Below are 17,467 nucleotides of genomic sequence, written 5' to 3'. Positions count from 1 at the left end.
AGGCTAACTTCTCTGGCCCACGCATATCCACGGAGTACGGCCACATCCGCAGCAGCTGTCTAGGGGTCCAGCGTACCTTTCTGTCTAACTACCTCCTTACGGAATCAGCTTTGAGCAGAGAAGGCTGAGTACCCATACTTGTCAGGTGTCAGGTCCCTGTAACTCGGCACATTTCCACATTTCGATGCCACCCCGCCCACCTCCCCAAGGCCAGTCAAAGTCGCCCTGAGGGGAGCTCTTCAAGTCACATTCCTGGGGCACTTGACAAACTGCTAATGTAGTCAGAGCTCAGACTCACCAGGCGGTTCGCAAGGGAGATGGTGCCTGCGGTCACTTCAGCTTCTTGCCGACACCGGAGTTTCTCTGCTGTCGCCTTCTCAAACTTGGCTGTGAGCTTCGCCAGGTTTTCGTTAAGGTGCTGTTGAGGAAGGGACGCAAAGTTGGTCGGTAATTCCAGGCCATCGCTAGTGGTTCTGAGATAAGGCTTTATAAGAGGACTCTGAAGGGCATGCTGGATAGGGGAAGACCCAGAGACCAAGGGAATGCTGGGTAGAGGAAGGTCCAGAGACTAAGGTCAGTAAGAAAGCAGGTGGAAAGGAAGCCACATGAAGGGTGACCCCAGAGACAACCTCAGCCTCTTCCTGCAGGCAGAGGCTGGGATGAAAGCCCAGAGATAGCTGATCAAAGCTGAGGAGCGCCTGGCTTGTATAAAGGCGATGAGGTGAGATACGCATGGAGCAGAGAAAAGGGAGAGAAAAAGTCCCACCTCTCCTCGGGGAAAGGGGTTCCAGTGAGTTCCACAAGCACAGGTGTTGATGTTGGAGGCAAAAGCAGACCACAACTGGAGAAGCAAGAATATAACTGGGAGACCCGGCGGGGGTGGGGTGGAGGTGGGACGTGGGAGTGTCACCTACAGGATGGACCACGCTGGGCTGAGGCTGGGCTGCCCTTCTTTGGCTAGAGCTTACTTAGCCCTCACCTATTCTCCCCCATCATAAAGGGCAGGATGTGTTTTAGAAAAGACATAGCTTCATTTTTTTTTCTCTGAATTTATCAAGAATGAAGAACAGAAACAAGATACTTGTCACTGTTAGAGTGTACATTCACATAGGTGAAGACACAGGGACACACAGCAGATACCTCCGCACATGCTCTGTGTATGTGCAGTAATGGAAGTCTAAGCTGCGTAGTGGGCCCTTGCTAAGGTGTCTGAGCTCACACAACCAGCACTTTAAAAAGCAGCCAGCATTGGATTAATGATAGTGGACTGAACACACCCATCACCTCTTCTTCTTCCCAGGCAATCACTAAAGTTAGTAGGAAGGAACTGCAATAGGCATAAGCTTTGCATACCATATGAGTCAACGTTAGGAGTGAGAGAGTCCAGCAGATGGTGGAAGACCATGCCAGTGGAGCTGCTGGATGGCTGGAGATGGACAGAGGAGCCTGTGGCTTCCTCAGGTCACCACGAAGGCTATTTACCTGCAGAGCCTCCACCAACTGGAGATTCTGGAAGTGTGATTGGGTGGGTGGTAAAAAGAAGGACTAAATTGGTACCCCCAACTGTAGATGGAGTGGTGGGCCGTTTCCCACTGCCCAGGAGGGCTCCTGGCCACCAGCTAGTTTTACCCAAAATAATTACACAGAAACTGTATTCTTTTAAACACTGCTTGGCCCATTAGCTCTAACCTCTTATTGGCTAACTCTCACATCTTGATTAACCCATTTCTATTAATGAGTGTAGCACCATGAGGTGGTGGCTTACTGGGAAGGATCTTAACCTGAGTCCATCTTGGAGAGGAGAGCTATAGCATCTGCCTCACTTCCCTTCTTCCCAGCATTCTGTTCTGTCTACTCTGCCTATCTAAGCTGCTGCCTATCAAAGGCCAAGGCAGTTTCTTTATTAACCAATGAAAGTAACACATAGACAGATGACCCTCCTACATCACCCAACAAGTATCTCTATCCAAATGTAGAAGGCATCATTACCGTGAAGGAGAAATTCTAGCACTTAGGATGCATCCAGCATAGCTCATCTGATCTTAGAAATAAATCTTATCAGTCAGCCCCGCCTTTATCTACAGAGACAATACCAGCTCTTTAAAAAGGTATCTTTAAATTGTTGATATTTTCGTACTTATATACAGTGCGTGGTGACCGTATTCATTCTACCCGACTATTTTCTCGTATCCCCCATTCCTGCTGGCCCCCTTCTCCATGCTCTCCCCCTCCAGCTTCCATGTCTCTGTAAGTTTTCTACAGCTGATGTGTGTTCATTAATGCAGTGGCCATGCCATCTTCTTAGCTTCCCCTGAGAAACGACAACGGACAGACAGTGTTAGCAAATGCCTACATTAAGGCAGACAAAAGGAGAAAGACAGGGCTCCCAATAGCAACAAGAACAGCACTAAAGGCCTCGGGACCAGTTCTCAGAGAGGTCCAAGATGGTTCAGCTATAACACGAGAACAGCATTTTATTAGATGGAGACGAGAATGAAACCAGTATTAGGAAACACCAGTTTATTGTTAATGTAAACTAACAAGAGTGATTGGAATGTGGGTGAGAAAGGTGAACTCAGAAACCATGCAAGGCTTCAGAAATCTCCCAGTAAGCCTGAGAAAATGAACAGTGGCAGAAACGTGAGGGAAAATAGAGGACAGAGTTAGGAGGTTCAACGTTTGATGTACTTGTAGTGCAGAAGATAAGATTACAAAGAAAATGGAAGGGGGAATGCCGGAGAAGAAAACAAAAATAGCATGTCAGGGCTGAAGACAGTAGGTCCCCCATGTCAGCATGAATAACATAAAAGAATGGGATATTAGAAACGTGTGATATGAAAAAGAGGGAGCCGTAGTGAGGTGGAAGGAGTTAAGTAAAGATCAAAGTTGGGAAGGGGATAGGGGAGGCAAGAGGGTGGGATTGGGGTTTATCTCAAACTGGGAAGGCATGAAAAAGCCATATGGAAACCTACTATTCTATAAGATTATTAAATGTATAATTTATGTGTTTATAAATTATTTATATAGTTCTAATTATTAACATATAATTTAAGAATTTGAAAGGAGACACCTTGCATTGGGTGAATAATACTCTCAGAAACCATTGGTTATTATGTGAAAATCGAAATGCCCTCCTAAGAGCCATTGATCAGGAAGGCCACAGGGACCATCCACAACAATGCAGGTTATTGCCGTTTCTTTTTATTGCACACTAGAACTAGATGGTGAGACCCTAGCGCTGAAGATACCTAAACTTTGTAGGCTGAAGAGCGTCAAGCTGTAACTGGCCCGGAAGCTTCCTCCCCGCTGGCCAGCTTTCAGAGTCCTAGAAGGTGCCAAGCGGACTGCTGGGAGGGAAAAGTCATTTGTACCCTCACCCAGCTGTGAACCTTTCAAACTACAACAACCACCTGCGAAACAAGATGCACCCACTGGTGCAATAATGACATGGCTGCTATGGGGGTGGCCAGCTGCCTTCTGATTGGATCTGAGGCCCACTCCACAGAAAGGAACTCATACCTTGGACTGTAAGCCTGGGCAAAACTCCAGGACTGAGGAGGTCATAGGTTCTGAGTGGGGGGACCTACTGCTGTTGTTTTGCTGAATGGACATGTTGTTGAGTTATCTTCTAAATATTTATGTTTGTGCTCATGGATTATGCTGTGGTTAAGCTTCATCAGAGAAGCTTCTATTTGCGGTGGGTGGTGGTCAACACAGAGACTCTTAACCGAGTGACTGATGAGTAATGAGCCCTAAAAGGGACATTGACAGTGCCTCCTCTGGGACTCAGGGAACACAGCAGAAGGTGTGTGTGTGTGTGTGTGTGTGTGTGTGTGTGTGTGTGTGTGTGCTGATGCAGGGAGGCGGAAGAATGTAAAAACCAGAAGACGGGCAATTGCGCTGAGAAATGTTGTCTTCTGGACATGACATGGTTGTTCTACTTGAACTCAGAGCAGTTGTGGTTACCTGCACAGGGCCTGTCTGAGACTGAGATTGTCACCATCTTACCATGAATGAGAGAGGGGCTGGTGAGGCTCCACCCTTCTCCCGTGGTCTATTGTCAGTTAATGGTCCCTGGGGGAGGAGCTATCATTTTCTTCAAATATGTAACCACTGGTAAGTTTCCCATGCCAGTAAGTAACCCCATCTATGCTCATCCAAACAACCCTAGTTAAACTCAATCGCGCGCGCGCACACACACATACGCACGCACGCACGCAAGCACGCAAGCACGCACGCACATGCATGCACAGAAATAGGATCGGGGAGCAGGAAGGTTTCAGTGGAAAAGAAAGAGCTAAGAAAGGCAATAAGGGATATGCTAAAATGATCAACAGTCATCAATGCAAGTATGAAATTGTGAAGAGATAATAAAGAATGAAAGCTGAGTACATCAGTGGTGGGCATCAGGGGCTACGGATAATAAGAAGGTCAAAGGCTTCTGGAAATGTGGGCAGCACAAGGGTCAGGAGGTTGACAGCTCCGCAGACTAGATCACAGAGTGTTCGGCATTTTAAGGAAAAAAAATGAATAATCCAGATTTCCAGTCTTCAAAGTTTTGACTTGGGTTTGTTAGCAAAATAAATGCATGACCAGACTGTAGCTGTAATTTACTTCCCCTTAACCCTTTACTTCCAGGGAATGTGACTTGAGGGTGGGATACAACAAAATAAAAAAATAGACCAAGAAAGGAGGCATTATGGGGTTCTGACATAATTGAAGCAAGCTCAAGAAATAAATCAGTGGTCCTTGCTTACCCTCAACACTGACTGGAGCCCTGAACTAGGAACAAAGGAGACAGATACCAGAGACAATGACCTGATAGAGCACCTGGCTGGGTGGAGAATGGATAAGTAACGGCAGCTACATACAAGCAAATCATGGATGAAAACCTATAAAAGAAGATAAAAACTCCAAAGGGGAAAAGAGACTGTTATAAAAAAAAAAGGAAGTCAGGAGATAGAAAAAGGTTCAGTGGTTGAGAGCATTTGTTGCTATTGCAGCTGACCCAGGTCTTATTCCAGCACCTACGTGATAGGCCACAACCAGTTACAACTCCAGTTACAGGGGATTTGACACCTTCTTCTGATCCCTGAGGACAACTGGGTACAAGCATAGTGCATATATATGTAGGCAAACATGCATAACACATAAAATAAAAGTATTTTTTAAAAAGAAAATATAATGTATCACTTAGATCTACTGTAATCAATAGAGATATTCACTTAATATAAATGGAAGTTATTGATTTTTTAATTTTTCATGAATCAGTCTATGGGCAGAGATACTTAGTTTTGGTTACAGAAGCCAATGTAGATAGTTTTGGCCATGGCAATCACAAGGCAGAAATGATGATGACGGAAGTAGGGACACAGGAGTATGAGAGAAGAGCAGAAGTTTGGGATGATTGACAGTTTCATCCTGAAAGATGAGGCTGCCAGAGAGCCACCTCCACGCAATGGAGCAAAAATAAAGAAGATGTTATCTAAAACCAGTTGTCATAAATTTTCTGGGAAGATGTCAAAATCAACAATTTAGACCAGTCAGGTATCTGAATAAGACCCAGGGAGTAGAAATATCGGTCTAGCATAAGGACAGAAGTTGAATGTTCCAATGAACAGAACAAGAAGATGCTGAGAACCAGCCGGCCACGAGTCCAGTCTTAGGAAACAGGCACTGATGGGGCTGACGACAAAATGCAACACGGCCATTCACTCCAATATGAAGACATTAGCTAACTGCAGGCAGTGAATGATATAGAGGAATCTTTTGATTATTTGTATCATGGCCAGAAATCAGATTTCTATGTACATTTTCTGATATTTTCAATATTAGCAACTGTCTTAGTCACCGTTCTACTGATATGAAGAGACACCATAACCCAGGGAACTCTTTCTTATAAAAAGAAAGCATTTTGTTGGGGGCTTGCTTACAGTTTCAAAGACTTAGTTCACTATCATCATGACAGGGAGCATGGGGGCAAGCAGGTATGGAGCTGGAGAAGTAACTGAGAGCTCTACATCCTGATGTGCAGGCAGCAGGATGTGTGTGTGTGAGAGAGAGAGAATGAGTGAGAGAGCGAGAGAGTTGTAGTGATATTTCATTTGTATTTTAATAAATGAGCCTTGCCTGAATATCAGAACACAAAACTGCCGCACTAGTCAGCCATACAGGCCAGGTAGTGATGTCACACACCTTTAATCCCAGCAGCCACACTGGTTAGCATAGAGGCTGGGCAGTAGTGGTGCATACACGCCCTTAATTCCAGTATTAGAGAGGAATATAGGGTGGGATGAGACAGGAACTCGTGCTCTTTCAGTCTGAAGATTTCATAGAGGTAAGAGCTCTCTAGTGGTTTGACTGCTTTGCTTTTCTGATCTTCCAGGTTGAACCCCAATATCTGTCTCTGGGCTTTTATTATTTGTGTTACAGAGAGGACACTGGTGCCTATCATGAGCTTTTGAAAGCTCAAAGCCCACACCCTGTGACACACTTCACCAAAGCCACACCTTCCAATCCTTCTCAAATAGTGCCACTGTCTGATGAGTAACCATGTAAATACACGAGCCTATGGGGGTCATTCTTATTCAAGCCTCCACAAAAACTGTGGAGTAGGCTTTGAGGTTCCAAAAGTCCATGCCAGTCCCAGTCTCTCTCCCTCTCCCTGGGAGATCAGGGTGCAAAGTTTTCAGCTGCTGCTCTAGTACCATGCCTGTCTGCTCCCTGTCATGGTGATCATGAGCTAACTCTAAACTGTAAGCCACCCCCCAGTTAAATGCTTTCTTTTATAAGAGTAGCTTTGGTCATGGTGTCTCTCCACAATGACAGAATATTAACTAAGACCTAACAGCTTCTTATGTCATCTGCAAATATGAGATAGAGGCCTGAGGAGACAGTTCAGCTGCTATGTAGCAGGCTCCGAGATGGCCTTAACTGCTCAAAGCAGATCCAAGAATTAAAAGAGAGCTGTTGTTTCTTATGAAGACCTTTCTCTACCATTTGATATTTTCCCTGCTCTATGAAAATATTCAACTTGTTCTTATTGATGCATTATAAATTGTAATGTCGATATATGCTTATTGCAGAAAATGAGAACTAGATGATCAAACAAAAACCATCCACCATTTAGAGACCAAACACTGTTAACAAAGCATGTGTGTGTATGTGTGTGTGTGTGCGCGCGTGTGTGTGAGTGAGTGTACACATTTGAAAATGTGAATATACATGCATGAATGGAGAAGGCTGTAGTGACCTCAGCAGCATCTGGAGAGGCATCTCCTTGGCCCAGGTGGGCTTCCATGAAAAGGATGGGTGCTGCCTCTTTCTCTCTGATACAGTAGGAAGCGCGTGGTCATGTTCTTGGACTGTTAATAGGTGAATGTATAAGCCCAGGAAGGAGAGGAGCTTGTTAAAAGCCGAAAATATTGTGGCTGAAAAGAAACGTTTCTTATGGTAGCCAATTGTTCTCAGCCCATTCATCTTACATTCCCAGGTTGAGTGGGCCCGTCATGTGAACTGACTGCTGGAAAGGTATAAATATTTTTAAACATCCCCTCCGTACCAAATGTTCCTTTAGTTAAAATAACTGGAGTAAATTGTCTTTTAAAATTCAGTTCTTTATACTTTTCTGGGAGAGACTGAACAATATAAAAATTGTTAGGAAGTCTGTCCCCTGCCTTTCCCCCAAAGCTGCAATGGGGTTGCTAAGGTGTTTTGTACTAGTGGAAGGCTGGTTATGGCCGTTACCACCTGTTCTAAGGAAATGGTCCATGAATAATATCCAGGTTTAGAATGCAGGTATTTAGAGGAGATTTGTTTCTTCACCCAAGTTATTATTGCTATTTATCAAGATGTTATAGATTGACCCTCTTAAATATGTTAGCGTGAGCTATGTCCCCAGACTCGAGGATTTATATTACACAGAGAGGCTGTTTGCAATGATCTTCCACCTAGAGTTTTCATGAGCCTGTTGTCACCTGACCATCAATAAATCCATGCCACATGAGCTATGCAGCACATCCACAATCCACCTCCTCAGTTTGTAAAACCTGCTTTATCATCCCTACACAGTCACAGCAAGAATCGTGTTTGCCTGGCAGGCATATGGAGGAACTAGACATCCAGAACACTGTTGGGACCGCACTTGATCCTGGCAATAACTGAGCTAATGCATGTGGTTGGATGTGCGTGTGTGATTGATAGCACAGAAAGTGTGTGGGGGGAACAACAATGGCGATCACGGTCCCTAAGGCCTTTCTTGCTGTTTTCTTTGTCATAGGCTGCCTCTGGCTCATGCTCCACACATGGTTGTCTTCCATCCCCAGGATAATCCCTGGAGGCAGATACTATTATCCAATCTGCTTTCCTTCAGAGAGCTACAGTCTGGGCACTCTGAAGACATAAGAAGTAAATATTACAGTTGAGATCAAAGTCAAGGTCTGTTGAGATAGGTACATTACTTATTTATTTGTAAAATTTTTTAATAATTTTTTCACATAATATATTTTGATCATATTCTTCCCTCTCTCCTGACTCCTCTCAGGTTCTTTTTACCTCCCTAGCCAAGCCAACTTCATGTTCTTTTTCCTTCTCTCATTCTCTTGGAAAAAAGCAAAACAGGAAAAACAACAAAAATCAGTTGGATAAAAAAAATAGCAAAGCAAATGAAAAAAGTGGACAAACCCCACAAAACATGACTTGAGTTCATTTTCTGATGGCCAGCTTGGAGTGTGGCTGTTATACCCAGTGACACTCCCCTAGGGAAAACTCTTTCTCCTTTTCCCAGCAGGTCTCTGTAGCTAATAGCTTCCTGGCTAGGTGTGGGACTTCACGGAGAAGGACAGATTTTCAGCTATGCTACCTTCTGATGACTACCTCTCACTTAGCTAATTTTTAATCTTCTTTTTGGCTAAAATTCTAGCCTAGGGCATCATGTGTGCTAGACAAGAACTCTAGCAAGCTGTCTGCGCTCTACCCAGCCGGGTAGCATCCATTTCGATGGTAAAAGAGAAACTCAAAGGCAATTTTCTCTCTAGAACAGTGGTTCTCAACCCTCCTAATCCTGTGACCCTTTAATACAGTTCTTCATGTTGCAGTGACCCCCAACCATAAAATTACTTCCATTGCTTCTTCATAACTGTCATTTTGCTGTTATGAATTGTGATGTAAATGTACGATACACAGGATATCTGGTATGTAACTCCTGTGGAAGGGCCATTTGACCCCCAGGTTGTGAACTGCTGCTCTAGTCATTATAAAACAACCCCTTGCATCTGAGTGAAGCAGACTTAATGATGTATGGTGTTTGTAAATGCTAATAAACCTCACATGAGGCAAGGACCACACTTAATCTCATTATGTAGCCCAGGCTGGCCTCAGACTCATGATCCCCATCTCCAGCCTCCTGAGTGATGGGACTGCATCATGATGACTTGCTTTGAAAAACTTCATAGGACAATGAGGTTCTCACACACCCTCTTTACACCGCAGAAAGTGGGGAAGACTGACAATTGGTCAGAGGTGAAGTCAAGACAGTTCTATCCACATTTTAGGGGAGAAGGGAACCTCAAAGCCTTAACCTTTTGCTCGTTACTATCGAAAGTACAACAGCATTTAATTCATATCTGACTGACAAAGGAGCAGCCGGACAGCCATTGATGCTACTCTTAGTCTGCTGTGTGTCTCTGGATCACTTCTTTCCTCATAGGAGATTAATACGTGCCCAGTCCCCTTTTGTGCCCAGAGCTATGTACCAATTGCCCAGTGGGTTTTCTTGTTTAGTCTATGTATGTTGGAGAAAGAAATGTAAAAACTATGCCAGTGGAAAAGGGATGAAATTTTACACGAACCTTTGATTTCTCCTTAGGCATTGTATTGTCAGGTTCTGGCAGTGGTCAGAGGGTGCTGTGCACCCTATAGGTTGACAGCATTGGGCGAGGGGGGGCGGGTTCTCGGTTCACTTACAGCAATCTTGGCTTTGATGGCTGCCAGTTTCTCCTGGGCAGCTGTGAGGTCTGAGGTGGCTTTGTTCAGAGCTTGGCGCTTTGGTTCCACGTCACAGAAGACCTCGTAGAACCTCACAATGTTTATGACCCAAGAGCAGAGGCCCGCAGCTGCATAGGACTTGGTGGCCACAAGCTCCGGGTTGAACGCAGGGTCTTGGAGATAGGGCCTGATGGCTTTGAGGCAATTCTCATGGATGTTTTCCTTGTCAAAGTGGATTAGGGAATCCAGGAAGCTGTCTACCTTGGCCATGGCGATCTTGGCAGCCTTCCAGCTGCGGTCCTTGGGCACCTTGCCCCCTGGGGCCATGAGTACCATTACTGCAGCGCTGACATTGCTGACGGCCAGAGGCGGGGAACCAAATGTCTTCAGCTCTGTCAGGTTGGTCTGAGAAGAGAGGAGGAGGCTGTTAGAGGAAAATGGATGAGTTCTCTTTGTCCTGGGCCACTAATGGAGTTAGGCTGTGGAGTGATCAATCTGAAAGGGTTGCTTTGAAGCCTGCAGCAGCCCTCTGAATTTTAAATATCATGACTCATCAAAGGGAAAACAGAGTGACTCCCCAGTGACTGCAGACTTCCCTGACTGGTTACCAGAGACTCAGCTATGTCCCTCCAGCACGAAGTGACTTACGGCCCATTAGAAACACACCATTATTTCACATCTAGCGGAGAAATAAAAGGATGCCAATATACTCTGAAACATGCAGCATGACATGAATAAAAGATAAGGTTATTATAAATTAATTTCCATCTTGGATTGAAGAGGATCGCACTGAAACTCAACTGTTCTGTTTTTTTTTCTTCCTTTAATTAAACTGCTGTCTTCCCTGAGCTCATTCTAAATACACTTGACTGTCCTGAATGCATAGTGGGGTTTCTGCCAAGAAATAATTCAGACAGAAAGCCGGAGGTGGCCTGAGAGTCAGCAGCCTCTGACTGGTCCCAGGTGTGTCCTTTGCTACAGAAAGATGTTGACCTTGACTCCAGGCCTCAGTGCCCTCATCTATAACCCAGAAGTGTTGACTCTGACACTTAGGCTTCCCAGCTCTTGGTGCGCTCCTCTATAACCTGGAATTGGAGTGGCACTCATCTGGACATGGAATTGTGGCTGCCAGGGATGAGCATGTGAAGGTGATCAAGGCAGGCTGTAGCATCGACTGAGAAGGACCAGTACGCCTATTCTTTCAATGGTGTTTTTTAAAGTGGGGTGGGGAGGATCTTATTTCAAAGTTTAAGACCTGCAAATGAACTTGAACTGTTCTGGAGATTGGAAACCCACAGCGAGGGGGGGGGGGAGGGTGTTAGTCTGGTACCTGAAAGGAGGTGTGGGGGGAGATGCCACATTTACTTCTTTTCGAATTAAAAAATTGCTTTTAATTGAAAAAAATTACATCACTTCCTCCTTCCCTTTCCTCCCTCCAGTTTCTTGCTCAGATACTTTTCCTCAGAATCTTCCCACAACCCCTGTCAAGTAGACATCCTCTTTTTCTCTGATTATATTTGTGTGTGTATGTGTGTAAACGTATATAAATAGAACCTGCTGATGAGCCCCTTTATTGGTTGTCCAGTCCAGAGTCATCAGCCTTGAAGCCATATACACACAAACGCCAGAAATGGACTCAATAGGTCACATTCACTCTTGAACTCTACTCATATTAGATCATCAAACTCTTGGCAGCAGGAGTTAACAACACACAAACACAAGTGGGAGCTAGCATGGGTGGGGACGTGTCTTGAGGAGCCGAGGGAGGGTACAGTAAGGAAACACAAACTGGAGCAAGAATCTTCACCCCCTAAACTAGTGAATTAGGCATAGTCAGTGGGTGGAATAGAAAACATGTATGAAGATATAGGAGGTGAAGAACCCAATATAGGAGGTGAAGAACCCGATATAGGAGGTGAAGAACCCAATATAGGAGGTGAAGAACCCAGATCTTGTACTGCTGTGATTTCAATGGAATTCATCCCAACCCATCTTTATATCCATATTTATCTACCAGTCAATGGTGACCATGTTGGTCTAAGAGACAAAACCCCACCCAAGTTGAGATGGGCTTTCTTTTATGACTCACTTGTGTAGGAAGGGTGGGGAATGGATGTTCATAGGGAATTCTGGCTATTTTCTTGGCCCTGGGTCTCTTTGTGGGGGTTCATTTTTGCATATTGATCTGCTCACGTTGTCAGGCACTTGGCCCTACTCTCTGGACTCTCTGCCCTGGGACTCTTTCCCTCATTTCTCTTTCAGATTCTAAATGCTTCCTGCTGGGATTTGGAAATGTCCCTGAAAGTCTAAAACTGAGCTCCCAAGGTGGCATTGTTTATTAGGGTACTTTGCTTCTTTAAGGAGCCTAGTGGGAAGCACCTGGCTTAACAGGGGAGTGGCCTCGAAGAGGCTTCTGGGATTCAAGCCCCTTCTCTTCTTTGGCTGGAGGTGTAAACACTAGCTCCTACAATCATGCACCATCCTTGACAGAGACCTGGTCTTGGTCAGGAGCTATTAGAAACATAAGCCTGAACAAACCTGTCTTTACTACAAGTAGCCAGTGTGGGGTATTTATAATAGTGACTCAACACTGACTCTACACACTTCCTTTTGGGGGCCATTGACTTATGAAGCTCATTTCTATCTCAGGATCTCTATAAGAATGTTTGTTCTCAGCCGGGCGATGGTGGCGCACGCCTTTAATCCCAGCACTCGGGAGGCAGAGGCAGGCGGATCTCTGTGAGTTCGAGACCAGCCTGGTCTACAGAGCTAGTTCCAGGACAGGCTCCAAAGCCACAGAGAAACCCTGTCTCGAAAAACCAAAAAAAAAAAAAAAAAAAAAAAAAAAAAGAATGTTTGTTCCCAAGGGATTTACACGACCAGTGCCACCTCATTCCTTAAGATCTTAATTCTAACATTCTCTACTCAGAGAGACTTGACCCACCAACCTCTTCTTCTTCCTCTTTTCCTATCTTACTACTATGGTGATTTTCTTCAGAAAACTTACTGCAACCTGAAACGATTACTTCATCCTAGTCGACTGACTATATAATCTTCTTCCTCATGAGAACAGGGACCCCTGTTGAACCTGATTTCCTCTGCTCAGAAGAAAATCTCTCTAGCAGACAGTCATCAGATTGGACACGGAATGGTTGAATGGGGTGACAGAGTGATGATAGCTCAGCTCACATCCTTAGCTTTGCAAGCAGAAGGCAAAAGGCATTGACTCTGATGGAAGTCAACACTTGAAAATGCCTCGGCGAAGATCTTGTTTAGTTAGGGATGGACCTCAAGCCAGCAGCCACAGGGCAGTACAACCAGGAAGTACACAAGGTTGGAAGGAACATTTCTCAGGAAGAAATAGACACTATTTCCAGTGAACACACGTTAGGAGCACTTGGCTCCACTCCACTCTTGTCTCATGCGACAGATGAGAGGAATCCATCTCTCTGGAGCACTGGGGCAGGAGTCAAACATCATTAGAGTACTGTAAATTCTGCTAAAGCATTGCTAATGTTTCTTAATGTTAATGACAGGCTTCTTTTATTATAAGTACCTTCTCTTTCTTTGGTGTGTGTGTTTACATGTGTGTGTGCTTTCAATTAAACTTGGCTAAATACTTAGACCTTGATCTTCTTGCTGTTTGAATCTTTAAGTCAATGGGGGGGGGGGGATATTCCTGCAGTCCTCACCACTATGGCATCTGAAGCAGGACCCTTCATTTGGAGAAATGACTGCTGTGGCTGATATAAACCTTGCTGTGCCCCCTTTCTGGCTAAGTAAGCTAATCCCACCTTCTGTGCCACAGAAACCATCTGTCCCCTTCACCTCTGCTCCCTGCTGCCTGCCCTAGAACTCTGTTTCTCTGTACCACATTTTCCTTCATAGTGTCTGCTATGTTTTACTACTTTGGATAAAATAGCATTATTTAGCTCATTGTCTCCCATGTCTGCTATAACCTAAGCTTCCTAGAAACAGAACTATTACTTCTGTAAGGTAAAGGGGCCAACCAAAGAAACGCACATTGACCCTGAGACCTGAGTCAATTTATTGGCCCTGAAACCAGAGCCAAAATGTTTAAATAAACACACCTTGGTCCTGAACCAGAGCCAAAGAAACACACCCTGCCCCTGACCAAACTCAGCAAGAAAACAAACCAGTCCATGAGCACAAAAATTCAGCCAATCTCTGAGCTTTTCCAAGCTCAGGGATTGAAATCTGACCAATTCCCACCCTGAAAATCTTCATCCTGGAAAAACTCTACTCCTTAGATGCCCTAGATAAGCCTTGTAACTTATATAGTTTGAACAGTTTCCCACCCTGGCAGAGGCAGCCCCTCTTAAGTGATCAAAAACAATGACGAGATAAGAGTGGTTATTATATTTCAAGGCATTTTAAACATTTATTTGCATATGTATGTGTATGGGTGTGAGTTCTGTCCTCCCACCATGTGGGTACCAGGGCTCAAACTTGGGTTGCCAGGCTTGGTAGCAAGTGCCTTTACCTTCCGAGCCATCTTGCTGGCCTTTTCATACTGAGAGAAAAACCACATATGACAGTGCTGACAGAATGTAGAATTGCTGGCATATGAGGATTCCACTATAGCTTAAGGAGGTAGGTGTGGGGAGGCCCATTCGAGGCCCAACATTTCGGTCAAGGTGTAAGGAGTGGGAAGGAGCAGCTTTGCAGAGATCTTTAGGAGTTGGGTGGTAGCTGACGAGTCAGCCCTTTGGAAGGCCATGGCAAGAACAAACATGGACCAAACTGGGACTCAGACAAGCAATTTCATCATCCTTCCTACACTCCTTACAATCTCTCCTGTCTCATCCCAGTCTTAGAGCATCCTGCCTGCCGGTACCCCTCCTCTTACCCTACCTCTATTCCCTGGGGTCTTTTCCAGCTCTTGGTGTGAAACCAACTTAGCTCCAGCAATCTGACCCTCTTGGCCCTCCCTCCTAGACCATTCTCATTCCTTGTATTAGTTTCCAATATACAGAAACGCTATCTAGCAGGATCCCCCATTGGCCACACCTGGCAAGGACTCGGTAGGTGATTTTCACTATCCTTTCTGTCCTCCATTATGGTCTCTCCAGTCCTGCTCTTATCTCTGTAGCATCCTGTTGCACGTGCCTCTCCTCCCACCTCAACCCCATTTACTAGTGATTCCAGCTCTTGGTACAGATACAGGTTCACTTAGCCCTTCTATCCCTGTCTCTCTAGATATATTCTTTGTTCTACTGAAGTATGCTTGCAGGAGCTCCCCTCCCACCACATCTCAACTCTCTGGGGATCCCATCTCTTGGTGGGGGAAAGGATCCCCCATCTCTTTCCCACAGCCCCTTCAGTCTTTTCTCCTAGTCCATCACTATTCTTCTCTGCTACCCATTGATCTTCAGAAGCACTCTCTACCCGGGAACCCACGGCTACCCCACGTTTGTAATATTCAAAGAGGACTACAGAAACCAAAGAACAGAACACCCACCCAAAAAAGACAAACCAGATGTCAACACCTAGAATCACGTCAATTATTCTAACTCCAGATGTCTAGACACCAGCACAAAGCCACAAACATGAGTGAGATAATGTGCTACCACCAGAACCCAGTAACCCTACTATAATAGGTCACAAGGCATGCGATGTAGCTGAAGCCCAAGACAAAGATTTCAAAATAGCAATTACAAATATGGTTAAGGGCTTTAAAGAAGATTTGAATAAATCACTTAATAAAGTCTGTGGAAACACAGAGAAGTGGAGTGTAATAATGAAAACAGTTCAAGACATGAAAGCAGAAATAGACTTCTTAAAGAAAACCCAAAATGAAACAAAACTGGAAATAAAACATTTAGGAAATCAAACAAAAATTCAGAGGTAAACCTCAGCAGCAAAGTACAAGACATGGAAGAGAGAACCTTTGGCATTGACAACAAGACAAAAGAAATGGATACCTTAGTCAAAGAAAATGTTAAATCTTAAAAAAAAAAACCTAGGCACAAAACAGGAAATCTGGGACACTATGAAAAGATCAACTGCAAGGATAATAGGGATAGAAAGAGAGAAGAAACTAGGGGCAAAGATACAGAAAATATTTTCAAGACCCTGGAACCTTACTGGTAGGCCACAGCCTCATGGCAATACACAGATTAATAGAACTGGATTAATTTAAGATATAAGAAATATGCAGAAATATGCCTGAGCCATTGGCCAAGCAGTGCTGCAATTAATCTAGTTTCTATGTGATTGTTTAGTCTGGGCAGCCAGGAAATGTAAGAGCAGCCTCTGCTTACATAAAGGCAATTTACATAAAACCTACAGCCAATATTAACCAACACCGAGAAACGCAAAGTATTCTCACTAAAATCAGGGACAAGTCAGGGTTGTCTACTCTTGCCATATTTATTGAAATAGTACTTGAAATCTTAGCTGGATAGGAAAAGAAGAAGTCAAAGTATCTTTATTTGCAGATGATATTATTTTATAAATAAAAGACCCTCAAAACTCCACCAGGGCACTTCTACAGCTGACAAACATTTTCAGCAAAGTAGAAAGATAGAAAATTAACACACAAAGATCAGTAGCCTTCCTATACACAGGTGACAAATAGACTGATAAACAAATCCAGGAAACACTATCTTTTAGAGTCATATCAAAAATATTTGGGGGTAACTAAGCAAGTGAAAGATTTATATAATAAAAACTTTAAGACATTGAAGGAGACATCAGAAGATGGAAAGATCCATGTTCATGGTTCAGCAGGATTACATCCTACCAAAAGCAATCTATAGATTCAGGGCAGACCCCATTAAAATTACTAAACAATTTCCTTACATATTGAAAAATTTTCAGCTTCATATGGAAACCAGAAGTTTCAGGATTCTTAAAACATTTATGAATGATAAAAGAACTGCTTGGGGTATCAGTATCCCCATCTCAAGACATACCACAGAGTTATGGCATTAAAGACACATGGTACTGACTTAAAACCAGATACTGATCAATGGATTAGAATTGAAGACCTAGACACAAGTCCACAGAGCTATGGACAACTGATTTTTGGCAAAGAAGCCAAAAAATACACACTGAACAAAAAGTATCTTTAAAAAATGATGCATGTCTAACTGGATATTACATGTAGAAGAATGCAAATAGATCTACATTTATCACTATAACCAAAATTTAATTCCAAATGAATGAAGGACCCCAACATAAAGTCAGATCCCTGAAACTGATAGAAGAGAAAGTGGGGGAATACTTTTGAACTCACTGGCACAGGAAAAGCCTTTCTGTGTGGGACACCAATAGCACAGGCACTAATAAATGGAACCTCATGAAAATGAAAAGCTTCAGGATAGCAAAGGACACCAATATTCAGGCAAAGTACCATACTACGAATGAGAAGATCTTTACCAATTACACATACTAAAAGGGTTTAATATGAAGAATTTAAAAACATCAAGAAAGCAACCCAATTAAAAATGCTGTACAG

The 17,467-nt window shown here is 43.9% G+C and overlaps 1 protein-coding gene across 1 annotated transcript in view; it reads right to left on the bottom strand.

The window, feature by feature from the left end:
- The window catches only part of Dnah9 (dynein axonemal heavy chain 9), a 328,999-nt gene that overhangs the window by 82,684 nt on the left and 228,848 nt on the right, over positions 1-17,467 (bottom strand). The window contains exons 50-51 of the mRNA XM_075992137.1: positions 9,964-10,389; positions 299-418 (exon numbers count right to left, since the gene is read on the bottom strand). Of these exons, the coding sequence (XP_075848252.1) occupies positions 299-418; positions 9,964-10,389 (546 nt within the window). The remainder of the gene's footprint in view (positions 1-298; positions 419-9,963; positions 10,390-17,467) is intronic.

This window comes from Microtus pennsylvanicus, chromosome 11 (genome assembly GCF_037038515.1).
Source record: "Microtus pennsylvanicus isolate mMicPen1 chromosome 11, mMicPen1.hap1, whole genome shotgun sequence".
Classification (NCBI taxonomy): domain Eukaryota; kingdom Metazoa; phylum Chordata; class Mammalia; order Rodentia; family Cricetidae; genus Microtus; species Microtus pennsylvanicus.
This window is presented reverse-complemented; position numbering and strand designations above follow the sequence as displayed.